Here is a 26,206-nt window from a genome sequence, read left to right on the forward strand (position 1 = left end):
TTTGCGGTTGAACTTTCGGTAGGTTCGAATGTTCGACAGAAAACCGAACAGAGGGGTGTTTAGCCAATCACTAATCTAGAATATGCCACCATGGATGATCAAAGTGTCTGCTTGGATTAATATTTTTCTCTATACCTTTAAAGTGGTTATAAAAGATAACGTGTTTTTTACCTTAATGCATTCTCTGCATTAGGGTAAAAAAACCTTTTATGTGCAGCTCACCCTTGCCCCCTTAAATACTTACCTGAGCCTGATCTTGATTCAGCACTCTGCCCAAGAGCAGTGGAAGCCGTTGGCTCCTGCTGCTGTTAATCAAATCTAGTAACAAAACAATTGCAGAGAGCAGGTAAATATAGCATGTTTCTTATTAAAAGAAAAAAAAAACCCTTTCTATCACTTTAAACATTTGTTTTAGTTGATTTTTTTAATAAAAAAAAGCATTCCTTTATTATCTCTGCTTAGACTTCCAAATCCCCAGAAGCAATCACAGTGACAGATTTCTAACCAGATAGATCCAGCAACGCCTATTAATCATGACCTATATTAGATATATTTATATACATAAATGATACTAAAAATAATTTGTTAATTATTCTTTTTTTATCCTAGACAGGCACTTTAACAGAAGATATCTTAGATTTATATGGCATACTTCCCTGTGATAACAGTAGGTAAGTTTGAACAAACCAATGGGGTAATATGAGCTAAGTAACCATACTAAATGTATTTATTATTACAGTTCTAGTTTTCCATTTTCATAATACTGATTTAAAAGTTCCAAAGCATGCAGCATTTATGGATCCTGATAGCACTGCTTCCACTACTTGGTTACATGCAAATTAATTGTGAAGTGATCTCATACATCTCTGAGCTTCCATTTAATCATGGAACTGGAAAGAGCTAAGCATGCTCTCCCTTTCCTCCTCCTCCTACAGCAACAGGTTTATACAATAGGAATATATTGTTTGCTTATAGCAACCACTAAATTACTTTAAAAAGTGATCTAATGCTACACAGGTGTATGAGGGCTGTATTATGTTCCACCTGATCACATCCAGTTCCTTAACTACTTGCCCTTCAGAGGATTTACCCCCCTTCCTGACCAGGACATTTTTTGCAATACGGCGCTGCGTTAATTTAACTGACAATTGCGTAGTTATGAAATGCTGTATATAAGTGAAATTTATGTCATTTGTTCCCCACTAACAGAGCTTTCTTTCAATCGTATTTGATCATCTCTGCATTTTTTATTTTTTGCGCTATAAACAACAAAATACTGACAGTTTTGGAAAAAAAACAACTATTTTTTACTTTTTGCTATAAAACATATCCAGTAAAAAAATTTAAAAAAAAATGTCTTCATAAATTTAGGCCAAAATGTATTCTGTTACATGTCTTTGCTAAAAAAAATCCCAACACATGTAAATTAATTGGCTTACGTGTCAGTTATAGCGTCTACAAATGGCAGTATATATCCTGGAATTTTTATTTTTTTATACTAGTATTGAAGGCGATCAACAACTTATAGAGGGACTGCGGCGGGCATTCTGACACTGGGTGGGAACTAAGTGCCACTACATCCCAATGACACTAATACAGTGGCAAGTGCTAATAAAAAGGACTGACACTGTACTAATGACACTGGGCAGGAAAGAGTTAGCATCTGGGGCAATAAAAAGGTTGACTGTGCTGTGTGCTGTTTTACATTATGTGCTGTTTCTGTTTTACTAGGGAGACATGCTGCTTTGTATTTCACTGCTATGCAGAGAAATAAAAGCAGCATATCCTTGCTGGCAGCAAAGAGACCTGTGTTGTTTACACACAGATCTCTCCCCGGTCAGCTTTGCCCGACGATCGCTGCGTGCCGGCAGGGAATCTCCAGCCAATACCCGGTGATTGACATCCCTAGCAAATCACATATATATATATATGTGTGTGATTTTACACCACCCTGCCACCCTGTAGCAGTACTTCTACTATATGGCGGTGGGCAAGCAGGTAATGAAAAGAGTAAAGAAAAAAAAAAATTAACAATAGTAACTTTTACATTTCAGTGAGCACTCTGGATGTAAGCTTTGTCAAATGTTAGCTAAACATATGAACTGCCAATTCTGTGATCAGACTAATTAACACAAATCAGATTTTATTAAATTCAGAAGTGAAATTGAAAACACATAGACGTCAGAATCCTCATACTCAGAAGACTTTACCGATATACTGTATCTAGAGTTGTGCTAAATACCTAAAATAGCATTTGATTTTTACATTTTTCTCTTTTTCTTCCTATTTAACTCCAGTATCGGGCACTTTTATCCCCTTCTACCCAGGCCAATTTTCAGTTTTCAGCGCTGTCACACTTTTTAATGGCAATCGCGCTGCCATGAAATCTGTACACAAAGTACATTTTTATCAATTTTTTCACACAAATAAAGCTTTCTTTTGGTGGTATTTAATCACTACTGTTATTTTTATTTTTATTAAATAAATGAAAAAAGACCGAAAGTTCTGTTATAAAATCTTGCAAAGAAAGATTTTTTCTTCAAAATGTATTCTGCTACATTTCCTTGGTGAAAATAAGCTAAATCAGTATATATTATTTAGTCTGTCTTGAGGCCCACTAATGTCAGGACAGTACAAATACCCCCCCCCCCTCAAATGACCCCTTTGGAAAGTAGACAGTCCAAGGTATTTAGTAAGAGGCATGGAGAGAAGTTTTTTTTAAGTTATCATTTTTATGTAATAATTTTTTTGAAAATGAAGAAAAAAAAAGAAAAATGTTCACAGTTTTTTTTATTTTACATACTGTCATCGATGCAGTACAGAGTCATCACATAACTGGTGCTGCAGTGATCAGAGACAGTAACTGGTGACAGTACGAAAAAAAACCCAAAGTAATCATTTATTCAAAATTTTTATAATTAGTTTTCCTTTTTTTAGTGCACTGTGACCAAAACAATATAATGTGACCATAATAACATTGTACTACTCTGGATAAGTGATCAGAATTTTTTTTTTTTACACATTTAAATTGTTTATAGCAGTGAATTTCACTGTTATAAGCAAGTATTTGACTGTATAAAAGGTATTCATTCTGTTTGTTTTGCTGTGATTGGCGACAGCTAATCACATGGTAAAGATGGTTTGTGATTGGCCCTGTCCGTACCATGGGATCACTGTGACCAATCACAGCTAACAACACAATTAAAACAATGATTGGAATGGATCAAAGCCATTTTTGATGATTGGTCACATCAAGCACAAGGTACCAGCAGTGGGCCAGTACACTGCTCAGTCATTGGCTGTGTCCAGTGGACACAGCTGGTGACAGATCATGCCCGCAATGCACCCGCAACTGCATGAGTCTTGTTCTAGGAGTCAGTTTTCTATAGGCTCGGTGGGAAGTGGTTAAAACTGATACATTTAAAATATATCTACACTGCTTAAAAAAATTAAAGGGACATTTTGAAAACACATCAGATCTCAAAAGAGAAAAATATCATATGGATATGGATATTTATACTGATATGGGCTGGGTAATGTGTTAGGAATTTAAGGATGCCCCATAATTTTCAAGAAATTAAAATGATCAATCTACAGAGGACTAAATTCAAAGACACCCCAAAAAATCAAAGTGAAAAAATTGTGCAACAGGCTAGTCCATTTTGCTGAAATTTCATTGCAGCAACTCAAAATGGTACTTTGGTAGTTTGTATTGTACCCACGTGCTTGTATGCATGCCTGGTAATGTTGGGGCATGCTCCTAATGATACGACAGATGTCTCCTGGAATCTCCTTCATGTTCTTGAGACTGCGCTGGGAGACAAAGCAAACCTCCTGGCAATGGCACGTATTGATGTGCCATCCTGGAGGAGTTGGACTGCCTGTGCAGGGTCCAGGTATCGCCTCATGCTACCAGTAGTGACACTGCAAAACTAGTGAGAAACAGTCAGAAGAGATGAGTAGGGAAAACATGTCGGTGACCTCCACCTGTAAAACCATTCCTGTTTTGGTGGTTGTCTCATTGTTGCCCATCTTGTGCACCTGTTGTTAATTTTATTAACACCAAAGCAGCTGAAACTGATTAACAACCCCCTCTGCTACATAACTGACCAGATCAATATCCTAGGAGTTTAATTGACTTGATGCTATACTCTGATTAAAAAGTGTTCCTTTAATTCATTTGAGCAGTGTATATTATGAGTCTTGCTGATGGGTTAAAGACTTTCTACAGCCCTATCCAGCTCTCCTAAAGTAACTGCCTGTCTCCTGGAATCTCCTCCATGCTCTTGAGACAGTGCTGGGAGACACAGCAAACCTTCTGGCAACGGCAATGCTATTGATGTGCCATCCTGGAGGAGTTGGACTGCCTGTGCAACCTCTGTATGGTCCTGGTATCGCCTCATGCTACCAGTAGTGACACTGACCCTAACCAAATGCAAAACTAGTGAAAAACAGTCAGAAAAAATGAGAAAGGAAAACCATTACTGTTTTGGGGGTCGCCTCATTGTTGTACATCTAGTGCACCTGTTGTTAATTTCATTAACCCCAAAGCAGCTGAAACTGATTATCAACCGCCTCTGCTACTTAACTGACCAGATCAATATCGCAGGAGTTTAACCTCCCTGGCGGTATTCCCGAGTGTAGCTCGGGGTAAAGTTTCAGTACCACAAGCGGTAACGCCGAGCTACACTCGGAAATACCCTGCAGCGCTGCTCCGTGATCCCTCGATCACTTACCTTGTCCTGCGCTCCCACGATGTCCCCCCTGCAGTGTCCCCTGTAATGTCCTCTGGCGGATGCCGGCATCTGTCATCTGGGTTCCGTCCCCTGCGACGTCAGGTCGTACGGGGGACGGAACTGGCGGGAAATTTGAAAGTTGTAAAAGTGACATTCACTAAATTCACTAAAATCACATAGTATAACATTACTGTATCAAAGCATTTCACATACATTTTGTCCCTATTGCTTTGTCCTGTGCCCTGCCTGCATTTTTACTGTTCTTTCTGCTTTGAAACTGAGAAATGTCCATGGCGTCCAAAAAGCGTCCCTTTAGGTCAAAAGCGGTTTTAGACCAGCTAAAGAACAGCAATAGTAAATTAGAACTACTTGCAGAATTGAGTGATAATGATTTGTGGGGAAATTTGTCATCAGACACTGAAAACGATTTTGCAACTTTGCTCAGTGATGTGCGAACTTGGCGCTCAAATTTCAGAGTTTTTGGTTTGATTACATTATTGAATTCAATTTATTATTATTATATTATTTTTTTATGATTATTTATTAAATTATAATTTATGATTTTGTGTTTCAAATTTTATCATACCCGGGGTGTTTACTAGACTCTTGTTCGGATAGATTTCAGTGAGTTATTCCTAACAATTACAGGCCTACAATAAAAAAAAATACATATTTCCATGCAAAACATGTACCGCTTTGAGCACAGAAATATGGACATAATCAGACCGCTAGGGAGGTTACAGGATAAGTTCACCTTTTAGACAAAAATAATAATTGCACAGGTTTTTGCTGGTAAAAAAATGTGCATTTATTATTTTTGTCCAAAGGAGCCTGTAAAGCATTGCACCAGCGATCAGTAGATTGCTGATACCATGCAGGTCTCCTGTAGACCTGTCAGAATATCTGCTAGCCGTACAGGATGAAGATATTCTGACAGGAAGCTTAAATGAACTACCAAGGCTCTCCACAGCGCCGTGGTAGTTCATTTGAAAACTACAAAAAAACTGCCGTTAAGGCTGTCGGGACTTGTTGGCACTCATTCACAGAACTCTGTGAATGAGTGACGCGGCTGAGTGGGTGGTGCCCCACACGGCCACGCTGTTTTCAAATCTGACAGATAGTACAGGAAACTGCCCCCCATACTATCTGTCAGGGGGGGGGGGGGCAGCGGGCGCTCCTGCGGCTATGGGAACATGTTACATGCTCCACCCTAAAAACGGGTATAACATATAATATATTCCAAAGGTGAACTTATCCTTTAATTGACTTAATGCTATACTCTTATTAAAAAGTGTTCCTTTACGTTTTTTAGCAGTGTATAAAATTCTGAATAGAGGGGTATTTCCAACTCAAACTGTATGATTTACAGATTTTAATTGGAAAAACAAATTTACAGGGACAATGGGGTCTCTTTGTAACAGCAGATGAATAGAAATTCAAGCAAGCTGTGATTTAATTTATTGCCATTTATGAAAAAAACTCAATATTGTCTTTACATGTTTTCAAAATTTAAAGTATTTGATGGTGTTCATTTGGGATGAGGGTATTATTTATATGTGTTCTAAAGTTAGTTATGTCTTTGATTTCTGCTCATTTTAAATCTTTTTGATGTTCCCTTTATATTTTCTGTATATCTTTGCAGATTCCAGGATATGACATTGCTTTATAGCTCCAATAATTTGCCCTGGGGCATAATACTTCAGGCTATGGCTAGCTGCCATTCCTTAATCAAGATGGATGGGAAATTAAATGGAGATCCACTGGACTTGAAAATGTTTGCAGGGACAGGATGGGTACATTATTTTCCTATATTACACTAATCAGCAATAGGTTGGTTTTTAATGCTAGATTAAGAGTAGTAAATCCAATTAAGGCATCTACTAAAATCATAGTATCTGCTTACTAGGATAATGTTCTCTCAAATGACATTACTCACCACTATACTATTATCTGTAATCCCATTTAAAGTATTATGAAATCAGTTCATCATATGAGCATAAACAAATGTAGTTCATGATTTAGATATTATTTATTTTCAGTAATTTTTCATTGTGTGAAATTTGCAACAGGAACTTCAAGATTATATTGCTAAAATGGTAGAAGATGGACCACCGATTACTTGCACAATAGCAAAACCTGAATCTAAAGCAGGACAGGCAAGTTATTGTTTTTTTTTACACTCTTTCATCTAGAAAATGCAAGATAAAGAAACATCCACAATGTAGCAATGTAGCAATGCTGCATACATGTTTTCTATTAAAAGTAATCAAATTCAGGGCCAAGTCTAAATTAGTGAGCGTAGGTTCACCGACACAAAGCAACTAGGCTTTGATAGGTTTATTTCTGAGAAAAGAAAGAACAGTCATTTTATTGTGCATGCAGCATATGTATAGTGTATGTGCTGGAAGGCACTGTAGCGGCCATTATTTGCTGAGCAGTTTAGGAATGGACCCAGACCAGATCTGCACAATACACATTTTGAAAGACTAAACAAACATGATGCTGGATACAATACATGGCCAAAGGTTTAGGGTAACCTGACCATCAAACCTATAGGAGCTTGTTAGACATCCCATTCTAAAACAAAGAGCATTATTAGGAATCCTCCGCTGCCTTTATTTTTGGCTATAAACCTTTCCAATTTGGAGTGCATTTGTAGGAATGGGCCTACATAGAGCCAAAAGAGCATCTGTGAGGTCAGGTATTTATGTTGGATGAGAATACCTGGCATGTAATTGGCATTTCAATCCACTCCAATGTTGAGGTCAGGGCACTGTACAAAGCCCTCAGGTTGTTGCATCCACATTCCTTAAAACGTATGGATCAAGCTTTGTGTACATGCTGGAACAGAAAGAGACCTTCTACAAACTAGTGCCACAGGGTTAGAAGAACACAATTGTCTAAAAGGTCTTTGTATGCTGTAACTTTAAAGTGTTAACAAAACCAACAACAGTAAAATCAGTCTGTATATGCAGAAAAGCATGCTTGTTATACTCACTGTGGAATCTAAGGGGTTAATCCTCTAAATTGCGTAAAAAGTTATTTGATCCTGACTTCTCTGATCCTCCCCTTCTTCCAGTGTCCCCCTCTTATCTCCTGAGAAGACATATCATGTGGTGACACTTTGCACATGTTCAGTTTGGTATGTATTGCTAGAGAGCATGTGATCAGAACAGGGCCAATCAGCACTGTCCAGACAGAGGTCAGGGGTTCCACATTCTCTTTCAGCAGAATGAAAACTCCTCCCACATGCTTTAACATGTGCTCCGCTGGACACTGATAGAAGTTACAAGACTGGTTTAACTGCTGATTAGAAAAGGTATTTAGCAGTTTATATTTAAAGAAATAGTTGCATTTCCATGTTGTGTGTACTGTGGGAGACCAGATATAGTGAATGCAGAGTCCTGGGTTTAGAAACACTTTAAAAGTACCAATCACTGGAAACACCTGAATTTAATAAATTGGAGGGGTTTACACATACTTTTGGCCGTATAGCAGGTATAATAGTAAGGTGTCCAGAAACTTTCTGCAATATAGTATACATTTGCTTAACCATTGAAATGTACTTTGGTATAATGTTAATCTTTTTATTATAAAGATAATGGCTTTTACATTTATATATTAAAACACAGCTTTTCTATAGAAACACCGATTGCTTTTTGTTTTTCTATGGTAAGACAGTGTATGAAATGTAGATACAGTTGCAAGAAAAAGTATGTGAACCCCTTGGGATTATGTGGAGTTTTGCATGAATTGGGCATAAAATGTGCTCTGAACATCATCTAAGTCACAACAATAGAAGAACACAGTCTGCTGAACATAATACTACACAAACATTAGATGTTGCCATGGTTTAATTGCACATAACATGTAAACATTCACAGTGTAGGGAGGAAAAAGTATGTGAGGCCCTAGCTTAATAACTTCTCCTAGAGCTAATTGGAGCCAGGAGTGAGCCAACCTTGACTCCAATCAGTGTGATGATATTGGATGTGTTGCTGACAGCTGTCCTGCCCTTAAAAAACACACACCTGTTTTGGGTTTACTGGTTTCAAGAAGCACTGTCTGATGTGAACCATGCCTCGCAGAAAAGAGCTCTCAGAAGACCTACGATCAAGAATTGTTGACTTGCGTGAAGCTGGAAAGGGTTACAAAAGTATCTCCAAAAGCCTTGATGTTCATGTGTCCACGGCATGACAGACTGTCTAGAAATGGAGAAAGTTTAGCACTGTTGCTACTCTCCCTAGGCGTGGTCATCCTATAAAAATGACTGCAAGAGCACAGCGCAGAATGCTGCATGAGGTAAAGAAGAATCCCAGAGTGTCAGCTAAAGACCTACAGAAATCTCTGGCACATGCTAACATTTTTGTTGACACATCTACAATAAGGAAAACATTAAACAAGAATGGAGTACATGGGAGGACACCACGGAGGAAGCCATTGCTGTCCAAAAAGAATATTGCAGCACGTTTGAAGTTTGCAAAAGAGCACCTGGATGTTCCAGAGCACTACTGGCAAAATATACTGTGGACAGATGAAACCAGATTGAGTTGTTTGGGAAGAACACACAACACTATGTGTGGAGAAAAAAAGGCACAGCACACCAACATCAAAACCTCATCCCCACTGTAGAACATGGCGGAGGGAGCATCATGGTTTGGGGCTGCTTTGCTGCCTCAGGGCCTGGACGGATTGTTGTCATTGATGGGAAAATTCCAGAGTTTATCAAGATATTTTGCAGGAAAACGTACAACCATCTGTCCGCCAACTGAAGCTCCGCAGAGGATGGGTGATGCAACAGGACAATGACCCAAAGCATACAAGTAATTCAACAAAACAATGGCTGCAACAGCAAAGAATACGCCTTCTGGAGTGGCCCAGTCAGAGTCCTGACCTCAACCCGATTGAAAGGCTGTGGCATGACTTTAAGAGAGCGATTCACACCAGACATCCCAAGAATATTGCTACACTGAAACAGTTTTATGAAGAGGAGTGGTCCAAAATTACTCCAGATCGTTGTGCAGGTCTGATCTGCAACTACAGGAAACACTTGGTTGAGGTTATTGCTGCCAAAGGAGGGTCAACCAGTTATTAAGTCCAAAGGTTCACATACTTTTTCCTTCCTGCACTGTGAATGTTTACATGTTATGTGCAATTAAACCATGGCAACATCTAATGTTTGTGTAGTATTATGTTCAGCAGACTGTGTTCTTCTATTGTTGTGACTTAGATGATGTTCAGAGCACATTTTATGCCCAATTCATGCAAAACTCCACGTAATCCCAAGGGGTTCACATACTTTTTCTTGCAACTGTATATGAAAACCTGTATATTGATAGCATGAATATTTAAGTAGCATTTATCTTTAACCACTTGACCTCCGGAAGGTTTTATCCCCTTCATGACCAGGGCATTTTTTGCTACTCAGCACTGTGCTACTTTAACTAGCAATTGCTTGATCATGCAACACTGACCCCAAATTAAATTTATATTTTTTTTTTCACACAAATAGAATTTTTTTTCAATATAATCACCACAGTGTTTTTATTTTTTTGCTATGTAAATTAAAAAATATAGAAACTTTTGAAAACAAAACACATTTTTCTTTTTTCTGTTTTAAAATTTTGCAAATAAATAATCTTTCTTCATAAATTTAGGCCAAAATGTATTTTACATTTCTTTGGTAAAAATAACCTAAATCAGTGTATATTATTTAGTCAGTGTGTAAGTTATAGATTCTACAAACTATGGTATATATATTTGGAAATTGATCAGTCCTGATCTACTATCAGCCTCATTTCTTGAGTCCCTAAAATGCCAGGACAGTGCAAATTACCCCCTTTTGGAAAGTAGATAGTCCAAAGTATTTAGTAAGAGGCATGATTAATAAATAAATCCTCCTGTGCTGCCACGCCCTAAAAATGTGAGTTGCAGCCAGCACCTCATTGTGTTCTCACAAACCAAATAGAATCAACTTAAATGATGGTGTGCTATGCTCTTAATACCTAATATTAATCAAATAACCTTTGCAAATATAACAATAACTGTCAAACCCACAGTGCATACATAATAAATTCAAAGTAAATATCCAGCTGAGCACTTCTCCTTAGGGTGCATTAAAGTGACTAAAATATGGTATTCATAATATACCTACACATATATTAAAGCATTCAGTGAAAAAAATAAATAAAATATAGGCAAAATAAACACCCAGCTGAGCACCTCTCCTTCTGGTGAAAATGCAGTAAAGATAACTATATAACCATATAAATACTGTATAACCAAACAAATCTTCAATAATAAATCAACCCACCAGTGATCATCAGGTTTTTGGATGCTCACCTCCAAATCTGACCCATAAGCTATATAGGTCACATACACTTTTAGTAAATAATTTCTAAACAGCTGTCTTGGATGTCTCCTCATCAAGCTACTCCTCTCCATCGGTCAAAACTCAAACGAATAAATCATCAGGGGTTCCCATAGTGTAGTATGTTCTTGTTTAGTTAATAAAAGGCAGGTAAAAGCTACTCACATTTAAAAGTGGGTCTACAGACCCATACAGGTATGTATACTTTTGTTAATAGGGATCAGTGTATCAAGATGGCGGCTTCCATTTGAAACAGGAAGTTACGTCATCACGCTTCCACCTAAGTGGTGGTTTGGTGGTGATCGGGGATACTGGTGACAGTATATTAAATAAAATATATATTTTTTCTAACATTTTTTTCATTTTTTTCCATTTTTTTTTTAACTTTTAACATACTGTCTTCAAAGTAGTTCAGTCATTATAATGACAGTGTAGTACTCTGGTGGGTGATCAGGGATTTTTTTTTTACACTATTATTTCTTTTAACAGTAATGATCACTGTTTTAAGCAGTAGTTATGAATGGATTCATTCATGACTTAGTGCTTACTATTGTGATGCTGTTATTGGCCACAAGTGATCACATGGTACAGGGTGCTTTGATTGGGCCAGGTACCATGTGATGACTTGTGACCAATCACAGTATCACAACAGTAAACAAAATTTCATGAGTGAAAGTCATTCATGACTTTTTTTCTTACAAATTATCATGTGATTACCATGATTGGATATAGCAATCACATGATACCCCAGATTCTCACAGCAGCTGGGTACCAGGGCATGTGCCAGTATGCATAGGTTCAGTGAAGTACAGGTACGTCGCTGAGCCTGCAGCTGGCACCTGCAAGCAGCAAATCTACTGCATGGGGGTAGCGAGTGGTTAATAGACATGAAAAATAGATGAAGAAAACCTGTTTTTTTTTTCTTTTCACAAGGTGATCTGGTCAGTAATACAGTCCCCATCTTATTGTGTCTCTATTCTGGATGGAGGAGTAATGGAGACACTTTTGGAAAGCAACATTGTTCATCTGCGGAGAGAGTAGGATTAGATGGACAAGAAAATTTAAATGGACATGACTGAAAAAGTAAAACTGAGCTGCAGCTAACACTTTACAAGCAGTTACAGCAACCATTTTTTTTACTTTTGGGATAAAGGTTTTAAATAAATAAATACAAGCTGATCAATGTAAGCATCCCTGTCAGTGGTAAAAGGTTTGTCTCAACCCTCTAACTGCCATTTTTACTGGATAACCGGCTCTGTTAAAGTAGTAGTAAACTTCTTTTTTGGACTTGTACCTACAGGTAAGCCTATAAAAAGGCTTACCTGTAGGTACAGTTCCTTCAGAGCTGTGTGCCATGCCCATGTCTCCCGTGTGCATGAGGGGAAGTGACATCATCATGGCTTGGCCAGTCAGGCAGCCGAAGCACGCCAACCCAGAAAGAAGAATAGGTGAAGATGGAAGCCCTGTCATCAGTGACAGTGCACCACTGGAGGGCTTCGTTCTAAGGTGAGTATTTCATAATGTGCTAGTATACAATGCATACTAGCACATTATACCTTTACTTTGCAGGGTTTTTTAAACACGCCCAAGTTTAAAAGTTGAAAAATAACAGCCTTACTGGCAGGATCACCAGATGAAAATAAAAGGAAAAAGCCTAAAAAAAGAAAATTATGCAGCCTCCACATCTAAGGATTGCTAAGCTACTTTTCTGGAGGGTTTAATACTGCTTTATGAATTCTAAACTTTCTAAACACATAACAAAAGATCATTTCATATTATTATATTATAATATATTATTTAATATACAAGTGTCCACTACTAAAGTGTCCATTTGTATCTATGTGCTTTAGGTACATTTAACCTATACCTTGTATTTATATAATAGGGTTTTTTTTAATTGCTGCTAAATGTCATTTCGCGCCTTCATGACAATGTAACATTTATGCAGCGTCCAGGAGGTGGGCTTTAATCCTGTCAATATGTTTAAGTAGAGCAAAAAAAATACTTACTATTGTTTCTTGGCCCTACTATGAACACAAAGATTAAATCACATACACATACATGGTATCTCCATGATCATCAGAAAAACAATTTATTTTGCAGGGTTATTGGTGGTGAGTCATGGTAATGGCATAAAAATATACAGCCAAATTAAAAAAAAAATTTTGTTACTATTTTGGTCCAGTTTTCCTTTGATTAAAAAAAAATCAGGTTATGAAAAAAAAACCCACGGTATAATCCACCTGGATACAAGTAGTTGCATTAATATGTACATTTGTACTGACACGTCAAAGTTGCAAAATTGGGCTTGATTTATTTTGACCCTGGTCACGAAGGGGGTTAAATTGCATCTTCCATAGGAAAGAAAGGTAGGATATATAAAACATGTTACAATGCATTATAAATGGAAGAAGATGCACAGTTACTTATTAAAAACACATATAGAAAATACAAATGAAAAAGTCAATTAAGGAAGGACTAGAACTTCTGTCAGTTTACAACTTACTATTACTGTCTGGGTCCTCCTCTCCTAGTGATATGAATCTCTCCAAAGGTCAATAAATAGTATCTACTCTTCCCAAGTATATCAAAAGCTAAAAAATAGGTTTTCGTGTTGCCCTGTAAATGCTCAGTTTTTAAACGTTTCGGTGCTTAACTATGATCTCAAGTATTTTGATGAATAAGCACTTAATAAATAGTAAGAATATTAAATAACAGAATAAATTTTATCCTTTAGGTACCCATGGAAGGAATCATCATTCTACATCAGTTTCCCTTCTCCTCCACCGTACAGCGTATGTCAGTGATCACTCAGGTTATTGGAGAGAGTGACTTGACAGTGTTTATGAAAGGAGCTCCAGAAATGGTTATCCATTACTGCAAATCTGACACAGGTTAATATTAGATAGTATTGAGTTAACATTTGGTAAAAAGAAGAATTGAATTTCAATTTCAATGGTATTTCAATTATAGGTGGAGTTTAGTGGGTTGAGTCACTTGCTGGATTTTTATATCTGTTAGGGACTCCTTTTTAAAACGGGTTCAAACAACTACATCTGTATGCATGCAAAAAGTGGAAACCATAAAGCATATCTAAACCCAAAAACAAATGTAATTTATTTCAGTTTACCATGCCTTTTCCTTTTTCAGACTTTTTCCCCTTTATTTTCACCTGGTGATCCAGTCAGTATGTCTGTTTTTCTTCAACCTCCTTTAACAGACCAAGTTGTCAGCAAAAGTGTGTTAGTACAGTGTTAAGACAAATCAAATAATACTGCTTGCAATGGTTAGCTTTTCTTTATTTATGTACTATAAAACCTTTATGCCAAAAGGAAAAAAAAACTGTTTTTGGAACTGCTTAAAAGGTGTTAGCTCCATCTGCAGCTATCATGTTTAAAGACTGGTAAGATGCAGCATATTTTATTTTGGTGATTGGGTTTGGATACACTTAAAATTAGATGACTCATTTTAAGAAGCTTTATATTTGGCTGACTAAGGGTAACCATACATGGTCAGTTTTCTCCTTGAGCCAGCCTCAAATGAGGTAGATGGAGGAATCCTCTCACAGGGACATTGTATTCTGAGAGCTACATCCACCGTTGTCAGAATACCCTAATTCATGTCTACCATTGATTTGATTTTTAAAATATCTTTTCTGTGAGCATTTGTGATCACAAAGATGTTTTGTTTGTTAAATAGTTCCAGAAAATTTTTATAAGCAACTTGACTTCTACACAAAGCAAGGCTTCCGTGTAATAGGACTGGCATATCGATCTCTACAAAAGCAGGGACTGCCACTTACATCGAACTTAGAAAGGTGACAATTTTTATAATTATAATATTTTATAATATTATTATCTTTTAAAACTAACATGTTTTATATTGCATAAAAAAAATCTGCAGCTGCCTCCCAAACTTTCCTGTCAAGGCTCAACCCCAAACTATTCTGCCAGGCTAAGCTTTCACATTTCATGGCAATTTAAGAGGTTGTCATTTAGCCCATCCCCACTAATTCCTATTAGTTCATCACTATAATGGGCAGATTGATTGTCAAATAGGAATGTGTAGGAGTTAGAAAGAATGGGCAAGTTTAAGCACTATTTATAAACTTTGGCCTATCAGTGCAGCCCAGATTTTAGTTGTGATGAGAAAGTTTGGGAGGATTATACAGAGGTGCCTGAATTTTGATGACAGATTCCCAGTTCAAAAAAAAAAATGTTAAAGGGAAACTACACAAATAGTATTTGCAAATTGATGTTTTAACTTTGTATTTTACTTTTTTCATTTGTGTTTTTGAAATACACAAATTAATAAGGAAAAAACAAACACAAATACAAAAGCACAAAGTAACAAGGAAAAGGTGCCTTACTGGTAAAATTTTTGCTGAAATCATTGTGGTAATTTCTAAAAATCACACTTCACTATTTTATTTCAGAAGTCAATTCCTCTTTTTCTTTATGATTACTGTATCTTACTAAACAGTAAATTATCATACATTTAATACTGGACATATTTCTCAAAACAGAACAGTCTCTGCAGGTGAACATACTATGCAAGAATCTTACCAAATTTATTTCTCTGTTCTGAAGACAGAAGTTTGCCTTAGAACTGGGGTGTCCAAACTTTGGACCTTACTGGGCCACACTGGAATAAGAGGAATTATCTTGGGTCACACATAAAATACACTAACAATAAAGATAACTGATGAGCAGTTCCTCCTGCGGCTCTCAGCGGGAAGGTGCAGTTGCCGGGCCCATTTACTATGACAGGTCCCCAATGGCCACACTATTAGGGGCTCTCTGTGCAGATCACTGCTGGACAATGTGTTTCGAGCAGTGATCAAGGCAGATAATCGCTGGCTGTGTAGATAGCCACGAAAAGATGCTGCTGCCGATGATCTGTCTTTATAATGTATGGGCCCAGCAGCAGAGAGCCTCAGGAGGAACTGCTCATCATCTATCCCTATTTTCACCTATCTGCTAAGCGCCACTACAATTTGTACCAGTCCTAACCACCAGTGTGAATGCAGCCTATGTATGTGCTGTGTGGGGAGGTGGGGGCGGTTTGCAGATGGGGGGCACATCCTGGAGCCTCTGCATTTCCTGCTGCCGGTGCTATTGCAAACATGGCATCCTCGGTGTCGCTACAGCTGTGCATAGGCTGGGCTTGTCTGTGTTGGCCATCATGGCTGCTCTGCTTGCACACCCACCTCAACTTCCCTCCAGACTGGCCCGGGCTGCATGCTAAACTCTCTGGGTCTGCATGCAGCCCATGTGTTGCGGTTTCGACACCCCTGTCTTAGAATGTCCTTTCTCACATTTACTACAGAAGTGCACATTTACTACAAAGTCTGCTTTCATTGTCATCACCTAAGCAAGCTTAATGTTTTAGTATGAAAAGGACCATCAACTGCATTTCTTTTGCTATGAAGATATTTAGGAGGAATCTCCAAATAAATTGAATCTACTATAGCCTTTGTCATTCCAGGTCTGTACAGACCTCTAGGAAAAGCTGTGATCCACACACATGCAGGAAATTAAAAATCTGGAGGGATTCTGTACATAAACATGCCCCCCATTTACCACATTCTAAACTTGACATTTTAGTATCCTGTAAGTATTAAAAAGTGATAGCTAGTTGCAGAATGAGAGCAAAAGTATTTTTTCCCAATTACATTAATTGCAATGTAACACTATTTACCATGAGTTAATGATGAGTGACCACTAGATGGTGAAATAAGCCTAGTACATTTACTTTGGTGTAGTTTACCTACCAATAATGTGGGTATTTAATTTGTAGAATTTGAACAAACCTTCATTCCCAAATTTTTGAAAGATTTGAACTGGGGAAGAGAGAAAACGGGATACCCAATACACACTGTTAACAATGCAAGCCTGGCTTCTGAACCTTTTCAACATTTGTGTGTGCACTCACTGGTGGTACTTTGGTTAAACGTCCCTAAGACAGGACAACCTGGAAGGTTCATATGTGGAAATGCCAGTTTTTGTTTCTGTGAAATAAATAGATGTATAGGATAGAGTTGTGCTCAAAAGTTTGAATACCCTTGGAGAATTGTATACAGTATGTACCATTTTTAAATAAAACATGAGTGAGCAGACAAAACACATTTCTTTTTTTCTTATGGGATTCATATTCAACTGTAGGTCATAACAGAATGGCACAATCATAAAAAAAACATGGCAACTAGTAAACAAATTAAATTAAGCCTGTTCAAAATTTTGCATACCCTTAGTTCTTAATACTATGTATTGCCCCCTTTAGCATCAATGATAGCGAGCAGTCTTATGTAATAATTTCTATGAGGCCTCAAATTCTTGCAGAATTTCAAGAATGTCTCCAGGTCATGCAAAGTCTTTGGTCGTCTTGCATGAACCGCACATTTGAGATCTCCCCAGAGGGGCTTGATGATATTAATGTCAGGAGACTGTGATGACCGCTACAGAACGTTCACCTTTTTCTGCTGTAACCACTGGCAGGTTAACTTGGCCTTGTACTTAGGGTCATTATTCTGTTGGAAAGTCCAAGAGCCTCCCATGCACAGCTTTGGGCAGAAGAATGCAAATTGTCTGCCAATATTTTATGATAACATGCTGCATTTATCTTTCCATCAGTTTTCAGAAAGCTCACAAACTGCCAAAACATCAGTGAGCAACCACCATGCTTCACAGCGGGGATGGTATTCTTGTTGCTATAGATTTTGTTGACTCCTCTCCAAACATAGCATTTATGGTTGTGACCATAAGGCTTTATTTTAGTCTTATCACTCCAGATTACAGTGTGCATTTGTGAGGCAAGTCAAGGTGTTGTCAGGCATATTGTAACCAGGCTTTTTTGTGGTATTGGCACAGTAAAGGCTTCTTTCTGGCAACTTTACCATGCAGCTTATTTTTGTTTAAGTATCATCGTATTGTGCTCCTTGAAACAACCACATTGTCTTTTTCCAGAGCAGCCTGTATTTCTCCTGAGGTTACCTGTGGGTTTTTCTTTGTATCCTTAACAATTCTTCTGGCAGTTGTGGCTACAATCTTCCTTGGTCTACCTGACGTTGACTTGGTATCAGGAGATCCCTGAATTTTCCACTTCTTGTGATTGAACAGTACTGACTGGCATACTCATATCCTTGTATATCCTTTTCCATCTTTATAAAGTTCTGTTACCTTGTTGTGTATGCCTTTTAACAGTTCTTTTCTGCTCCCCATGGCTCAGTATCTAGCCTGCTCAGTGCATCCATGTGAGAGATAACTAATAGCAATTTAAAAAGCCACAGATGTGGGAAATTAACCTTGAATTGCCTTTTTAACCTGTGTGTGTGCCAAGGCCAAACATTCCATGGTATGTAAACTTTGATAAGAGCCATTTGGGTGATTTCTGTTATTATGATTTAAAAAGGAGGCAAACAATTATGTAATAATAAATGGCTTCATTTAATCACCATCTTTAAATAAAAGACAGTTTTTTGTCACAATCAGTCATTTGTTCAATATCAATGTCAAAATTTCACAATTTCTGCCAGAGTATGCAAACGTTTGAGTACAACTGTATATGTATATATAGGATATATATTTACAAATGTATTGAGACACCCCTCCAAATTATTGGATTCAGGTGATCCAATCACCTCCATGGCCACAGGTATATAAAATCAAGCACCTAGGCATGCAGACTGCTTCTACTAACATTTGTGAAAGAATGGGTCATTCTTAGGAGCTCAGTGAATTCAAGTGTGGTACCATGATAGGTTGTCACCTGTGCAAAAAGTCCATCCATGAAATTTCCTTGCTACTAAATATTTAACGGTCAGCTGTTAGTGGTATTATAACAAAGTGGAAGCAACTGGGAACAACAGAAACTCAGCCATGAAGTGGTAGACCACGTAAAATGATAGAGGGGGGTCAGCGAATCCTGAAGCGCACAGTGTGCAGAAGTCACCAACTGTCTGCAAAGGCAATAGCTAAAGACCTCCAAAATTTGTGTGGCCTTCACATTAGCACAATAACAGATAGCTTCATGGAATCGGTTTCCATGGCTGCATCCAAGCCTTACAGTATATTACCAAGTGCAATTCAAAGCATTGGATGCAGTGGTGTAACGCACACCACCACTTTACTTGAGAGCAGTTGAGACATGTTCTCAGGAGTGACGAATCATGCTTCTCTGTCTGGCAATCCAATGGATGTGTCTGGGTTTCCAGGAGAACGGTACTTTCCTGACTGCATTGTGCCAAATGTAAAGTTTGGTGGAGGGGGGATTTTGGTGTTTTTCAAGAGTTGGGCTTGGCCCCTTAGTTTTAGTGAAGGGAACTCTTAAGCTATCAGCATACCAAGACATTTTGGACAATTTCATGCTCCCAACTTTGTGGAAACAGTTTGGGGATGGCCTCTTCCTGTTCCAACATGACTGCGCACCAATGCACAAAGCAAGGTTCATAAAGACATGGAAGAGTGAGTCTGGGGTGGAGGAACTTAACTGGCCTGCACAGTGTCCTGACCTCAACCTGATAGAACACCTTTGAGATGAATTAGAGTGGAGACTAACAGCCAGGCCTTCTCTTTCGACATCAGTGCCTGATCTCACAAATGTTCTTCCAGAAGAATGGTTAAACATTCCTATAGACACACTCTTAATCCTTGTGGACAGCTTCCCCAGAAGAGTTGAAGCTGTTATAACTGCAAAAGGTGGGCCAGCTCAATATTGAACCCTACGAACTAAGACTGGGGCGCCATTAAAGTTAATATGTGCGTGTAAAGGCTGGTGTCTAAATAGTTTTGGCAATATAGTCTGTATATATATATACAGTGAGGAACAGAAGTATTTGAACACCCTGCAATTTTGCAAGTTCTCCTACTTAGAAATCATGGAGGGGTCTGAAGTACACATTGTAGGTGCATTCCCACTCTGAGAGACAGAATTTAAAAAAAAATTCAGGAAATCACATTGTATGATTTTTAAAGAATTTATTTGTCTTGCACTGCTGAACATAAGTATTTGAACACCTGAGAAAATCAGTGTTAATATTTGGTACAGAAGCCTTTGTTTGCAATTACAGAGGTCAAAGGTTTCCTGTAGTTCTTGACCAGGTTTGCACACACTGCAACAGGGATTTTGGCCCACTCCTCCACACAGATCTCCTCTAGATCTGTCAGGTTTCGGGGCTGTCGCTGAGCAACACAGAGTTTCAGCTCCCTCCAAAGATGTTCTATTGGATTTAGATCTGGAGACTGGCTAAGCCACTCCAGAACCTGGATATGCTTCTTATGGAGCCACTCCTTGGTTATCCTGGCTGTGTGCTTTGGGTCGTTGTCATGTTGGAAGACCCAGCCACGACCCATCTTCAATGCTTTGACTGAGGGAAGGAGGTTGTTGCTCAAAATCTCACAATAAATGGCCCCATTCATCCTCTCCTTAATACAGTGCAGTTGTCCTGTCCCCTTCACAGAAAAGCACCCCCAAAGCATGATGTTACCACCCCCATGCTTCACAGTACTGATGATGTTCTTGGGATGCAACTCATCCTTCTTTTTCCTCCAAACACGATGAGTGAAGTTTAGACCATAAAATTCTACTTTGGTCTCATCTGACCACATGACTTTCTCCCATGCCTCCTCTGGACCATCCAGACAGTCATTGGCAAACTTCAGACGGGCCAGGACATGTGATGACTTGAGCAGGGGAACCTTCCGTGCAATACATGATTTGAAACCATGACGGCGTAGTGTTCTACCAACAGTGACCTTTGAAACTGTGGTCCCAGCTCTCTTCATGTCATTGACCAGCTCCTCCCTTGTAGTTCTGGGCTGATTCCTCACCTTTCTTATCATCAGTGATACCCCACGAGGTGAGATCTTGCATGGAGCCCCAGTCTGAGTGAGACTGGCAGTCGTCTTTAGCCTCTTCCATTTTCTAACAATTGCTCCAACAGTTGATCTATTTTCACCAAGCTGCTTGGCAATTGCCCCATAGCCCTTTCCAGCCTTGTGGAGGTCCACAATTTTGTCTCTGGTATCTTTTGACAGCTCTTTGGTCTTGTCCATGGTAGTAGTTGGCGTCTGAATGACTGTGGGGTGGACAGGTGTCTTTAAAGAGCTCAGACAGGTGCTACTAAGTTAGATTAATGAGTGGAGTAGAGGTGGACTTTTTAAAGGCACAGTAACAGGTCTTTGAGAGCCAGAATTCTTGCTGTTTGTTAGGTGTTCAAATACTTATGTTCATCAGTGCAAGACAAATAAATTATTTAAAAATCATAGAATGTGATTTCCTGAATTTTTTATTTAATTCTGTCTCTCAGAGTGGGAATGCATCTACAATGTGAATATCAGACCCCTCCATGATTTCTAAGGGGGAGAACTTGCAAAATCACAGGGTGTTCAAATACTTCTGTTCCTCACTGTATATATATATATATATATATATTTATATATATATATATAATGATCTATCCTTAATCAACAGTATAAACAAATAAGGTAAATACATTAACTATATCTCTTCTCTTGAGTGCTATTTTACAACCATCATAATATATATATATATATATATATATATATAACATAGGATGCAGCAACTGGTTGATCAGTGAGGAACTTCTGTTCCTCACTGTATATATATATATATATATATATATATATTTATATATATATATATAATGATCTATCCTTAATCAACAGTATAAACAAATAAGGTAAATACATTAACTATATCTCTTCTCTTGAGTGCTATTTTACAACCATCATAATATATATATATATATATATATATATATATATATAACATAGGATGCAGCAACTGGTTGATCTATTATCTTATTGAATTGCCTTTGTGTTTAAGAGCAGATGTACCAAGTGCAGCCTTCAAGTTAAGCAACTATAGTATTGGTGCTTGATTCCAATAAACCTCCTCAATCAATGCATTTACCTTTGTAGACATTCAGTTTTGTTTTTCCCTAAGACATTCCTTCAGGACTTAAGGACATGATATGGGGACAATTGCTTTCTCAAGGCTGAAAAGGAGATTCCTCCAATGCACAAACCCTCTACGTTAAAGCCGATGGCAGAGTGTTCTCTCTAGAAAGTTTGAACTAATTATTTATCACCACCTCAGCTAAACCACCAAAAAAAGGTCCTCTGTGATTGGCTAGGATGGTACATATTCATAACTCAGGTTGTTTACCTTTCTGCCACAGACTCCTTGAACATCTTCAACAAAACTAGTGGAAGAAGTGTACAACCTGAACTTAGGCACAGAAATAAAGGAACACTTTGGTGGGCTGTACCCTTACTGCTCTCTGCAGAATTAAAATACATAAAAACACGCACTGCCTGTACCAGATTCCCTACAACAAAATGGCCTGTGTACTTGTTATATACTGTATGTCATTACATTTTTACAGCAAACAATTTTCATTTAAAGTTTGTTTATAAGCAGCATTATTCATCTAAGTTGTTTAAGTCCAACATTTTTTTGTCTTGCAAGCATTATTGTATATTCTCATTTTATAAAAGCTTCAATTAAAAAGTTTACTGAAATTTTTTTCTTCAAAGGGAAGTAGTGGAGTCCAACCTTACATTCCTTGGGTTACTGATCCTAGAAAATCGTCTCAAACCAGAGACAAGTTCTGTATTAAAGGAACTAAGTGCAGCAAACATAAGAACAGTTATGGTTACAGGTACATGTTTTTACACACATTTGCAAGATTTAAAAGGTGTCTATGCTAAAATATTCTTAAAGTGGTATTACACCCAAAACAAAAAATATAATATATTGCAGCTTACCAGTCATTAGATATGGTGGCATCATTCATTTTCTTTTTTTTAGGATTTTTCCCTCTGTTTTCACCTGGTGATCTGGCCAGTAACAAACCACCTGTAGAATGCCACACTCTGGATGAAGGACCACATGGGGCACCTTTAGACAGCAGCATTGTTAGTCCGGGTGGAGTGTTATAAGCTGATATGTGTAGTGTGGTGGTGCCGCTCCAAGCTAGAGCTCAATAGTCACCTCACCAGTATGAAGGGGGAGCGGAGTCCACAATAGTATCCAGTCTTGCATGTTTGATGTAGGAAAGGATGCAGCTCTAACCGCACGTGGAATCTAGTACAAAGATGGCCTCAGTCATTGCTCCTGCCATGCCCTCTGACACATTTCATGCCGCCCTCCAGGGCTTGATCTCAGAGGACCTCTATGACCAAGCCCCGGTGGGCGGGGCGAAATTGAAAGTAAAAAACCATGATACATTGCTTAAAATAGTTAAATGATTTACATGTAAAACGAAGGTCAAGGGGCAATGTCTTAGGCTTTAAGTACAAATGACTAAGCAAAGATACAAAACATACAGTAGTTATTTGGTTGAAAGTGCATGGCTTGATCAGCTAGTGAAAAACAATCATTGAAGGAACAGTACCCACTAGGAGGACAATGGAAGGTTACATCTAGATAAATGCTCATTTAACTCAATCATTCACAGATGTGGCAGTAGAGGGATTTTCTATCCAGCTAGACTAAGCTTTCTGAAACTTTTGGGGACACCCTCTGATGTCTTAAATAGCTTGATATAAGGGCAGGTTGGAATAAACTAATTGCAACTAGAAATGAACCGTAGGTGGAGAGAGTTTTTTTTCAGCATGTAGTGATGGCCTATTGAGTGTAGAACAGCAAAAGATTAAGAAGAATCCTCATCACCACTATAAATCCTCCAGCAGGCAATATCTATTTTGCTACATTTTTCCTAATTGTTTAACCTCCAGCGTCAACCATTACAGTGTTGTAAATCATACATCAATGCCAAACCTATACATTCTAATGATAGTAAGGCCCCTAAAATTGTTTCCTGAACAGTATAAATAATAAAACACACAAAGTATAAAATGTTATACAAATAAAAATAAAAAAAACTTTGCCTGCTTAGTGTAAAATTGAACTTTGAGGAATAAATAAAAGCAGTGACAAGTGATAAGTGTATGATAGTAATATTAATGCCAACACAGTTAGAACAATGTCCCTCAGTTGCTCTATTACAGGGGTCTCCAAACTTTCTAAGCAAAGGGCCAGTTTACTGCCCTTAAAACTTTAGGGGGTGGCAGAACTGTGGCCAGTGGGATTAGTAAATGCCTTGGCATTGGTAGGAGTAAACAATGCCATAGACTTGGTGGTCAGTGGAAGAAATTGTGTCCCATCATTGGTGTCAGTGGAAGGAATAGTGCCCCCTCATTGATGTCAGTGGGAGGAATAGTGCCCCATCATTGGTGTCAATGGGAGGAATAGTTTTCCATCATTGGTGTCTGTGGGATGAATAGTACCCCATGTTTCGTGTCAGTGGGAGGAATAGTGCCCCATCATCGATGTTAGTGGGAGGAACAATATCCCATCCTTGGTGTCAGTGGGAAGACTAGTGCTCCATCACTGGTGTCAGTGGGAGGAATAATACCTCATATCAGTGGAAGGAACAGTGCCCCAAGGGCTGGAAAAAGGCATGCAAAGGGACACATCTGGCCCACGGGCTACAGTTTGGAGACCCCTGCTCTATTACATATATTGTGTTTGTGTTTGCATAATTATTGCTTACACAATACTGTTTACACATGACTTTTTTTTTACACATGACCTTTTTTTTTCTTGACAGGTGATAACCTTCAGACAGCTGTGACAGTTGGGAAAAATTCTGGGATGATACCTGACAACAGTGACATCATCATGCTAGAAGCCTGTGAACCTGAAAATGATTTACCTGCATCACTTACCTGGAAATACATGGATGAGGAACAAGTTGATGAGAACCCATCAAAATCAAAAGTATGTTATATGCTTTTGAAAACATATATACAGTACAACTAGTAAAAAGGCATTCTAATTGCAGATATTGAAATCAAATACTGTTCCATGTTATTAAAAGTGCAGCTATAGTTAATTTTAAACTCTCTAAAAGCAGACACCACATGACACCAACTATTAGGCAGAAAGGGATCTGCTTATCTAGCACTCCCTTGCTACCAGTACATGCTCTCCCTAAGTTTGTAAATACGTAGAATCCCTAAACTTATCACTGAAGAACTCATTGGACAGAGTGATTGCATTTGCAGAACATAGCTATTAAGAAAGGGATAGGCAGGCTCCAGCAACAAAGTAAAAATTCAAGGGCAGTCCTGGAGCTTTACCAACTTAAATCAACCTCCCATTCTTGTCTCAAGAGGACACATTGAAAACCATATGTTATACCTGCAGACTAAGTGACAATAAAAGTGCTTTAAGTTTAGAGTGGAATTTAAAGTATTTATCTAAGAACTGTTGGCACTCCGGAAGTATTTGTTTACTTTAGTTTTGGATGCATTTGTGCATTCAAGAATTTAAATTAGTTATATTCAGTATTTTCAGATGCTAGTCCAACCCACAAGCTGATTGAACAATATAAACTGGTGTCATGTCCATCCAAATTAACAAATGAAACAAAATTTGGATTCATTCATTATCTAAATCCATATTATCGAACAAATCCGAAACTTAAATTCAGTTCTCCATGGGCAAAAAGTAGTATCACATCATGTGACACCATCCTAATGAAATAAATGCATTCATTAATTTGTTCAAATTTTTTTTTTATTTGTTGACATTCATTACTATGCCCATTAGGATATTCATATACATTCAAATGTCCAAAAATAAATTTTTTGTCCAAAAAAACTAATCACATCAAAATGCACGTCTGCTGTTGGCTTCCAAAATGTTCACTTTACATAAATCCATCAAAATGTAATACGCAGATTACCAGATCCTAAGGAAAATTAGCATTTTTTTTATTTCTGTGAATGGCTTGTCATCTTCTTCAGTATGTCATGAATGGGTAAACTTGATCATGAAAATGTCCGTTGTCGTGATGCCATAGAAGCTTTTCCTTGTCTGAGCAGTGTGTGCTGTAAACACTGTAGTGTGGTGGAGGTAAATATAGACATAGAAGTATTGATTTAGAAAAAGAATGTTATTTTATCTAGTCAATTATTTTTAAACCCAAATTGATTCTCTAAATTACAAATAGTTTACTTAGCCTGCACCTTTGTTTGCATAAAATATCCAAATCCTAGATTTGCATGCC

At 38.0% G+C, this 26,206-nt stretch overlaps 1 protein-coding gene across 1 annotated transcript in view; it reads left to right on the forward strand.

The window, feature by feature from the left end:
• Positions 1–26,206, forward strand: part of LOC149445019 (putative cation-transporting ATPase 13A4) — an 89,800-nt gene that overhangs the window by 41,796 nt on the left and 21,798 nt on the right. The window contains exons 13-19 of the mRNA XM_089654312.1: positions 610–671; positions 6,379–6,529; positions 6,806–6,892; positions 13,844–14,000; positions 14,806–14,923; positions 22,665–22,789; positions 24,743–24,912. Of these exons, the coding sequence (XP_089510438.1) occupies positions 610–671; positions 6,379–6,529; positions 6,806–6,892; positions 13,844–14,000; positions 14,806–14,923; positions 22,665–22,789; positions 24,743–24,912 (870 nt within the window). The remainder of the gene's footprint in view (positions 1–609; positions 672–6,378; positions 6,530–6,805; positions 6,893–13,843; positions 14,001–14,805; positions 14,924–22,664; positions 22,790–24,742; positions 24,913–26,206) is intronic.

Source organism: Staurois parvus, unplaced genomic scaffold (genome assembly GCF_062004578.1).
Source record: "Staurois parvus isolate SC_StPar_1 unplaced genomic scaffold, SC_StPar_1.0 ptg000750l, whole genome shotgun sequence".
Lineage (NCBI taxonomy): Eukaryota > Metazoa > Chordata > Amphibia > Anura > Ranidae > Staurois > Staurois parvus.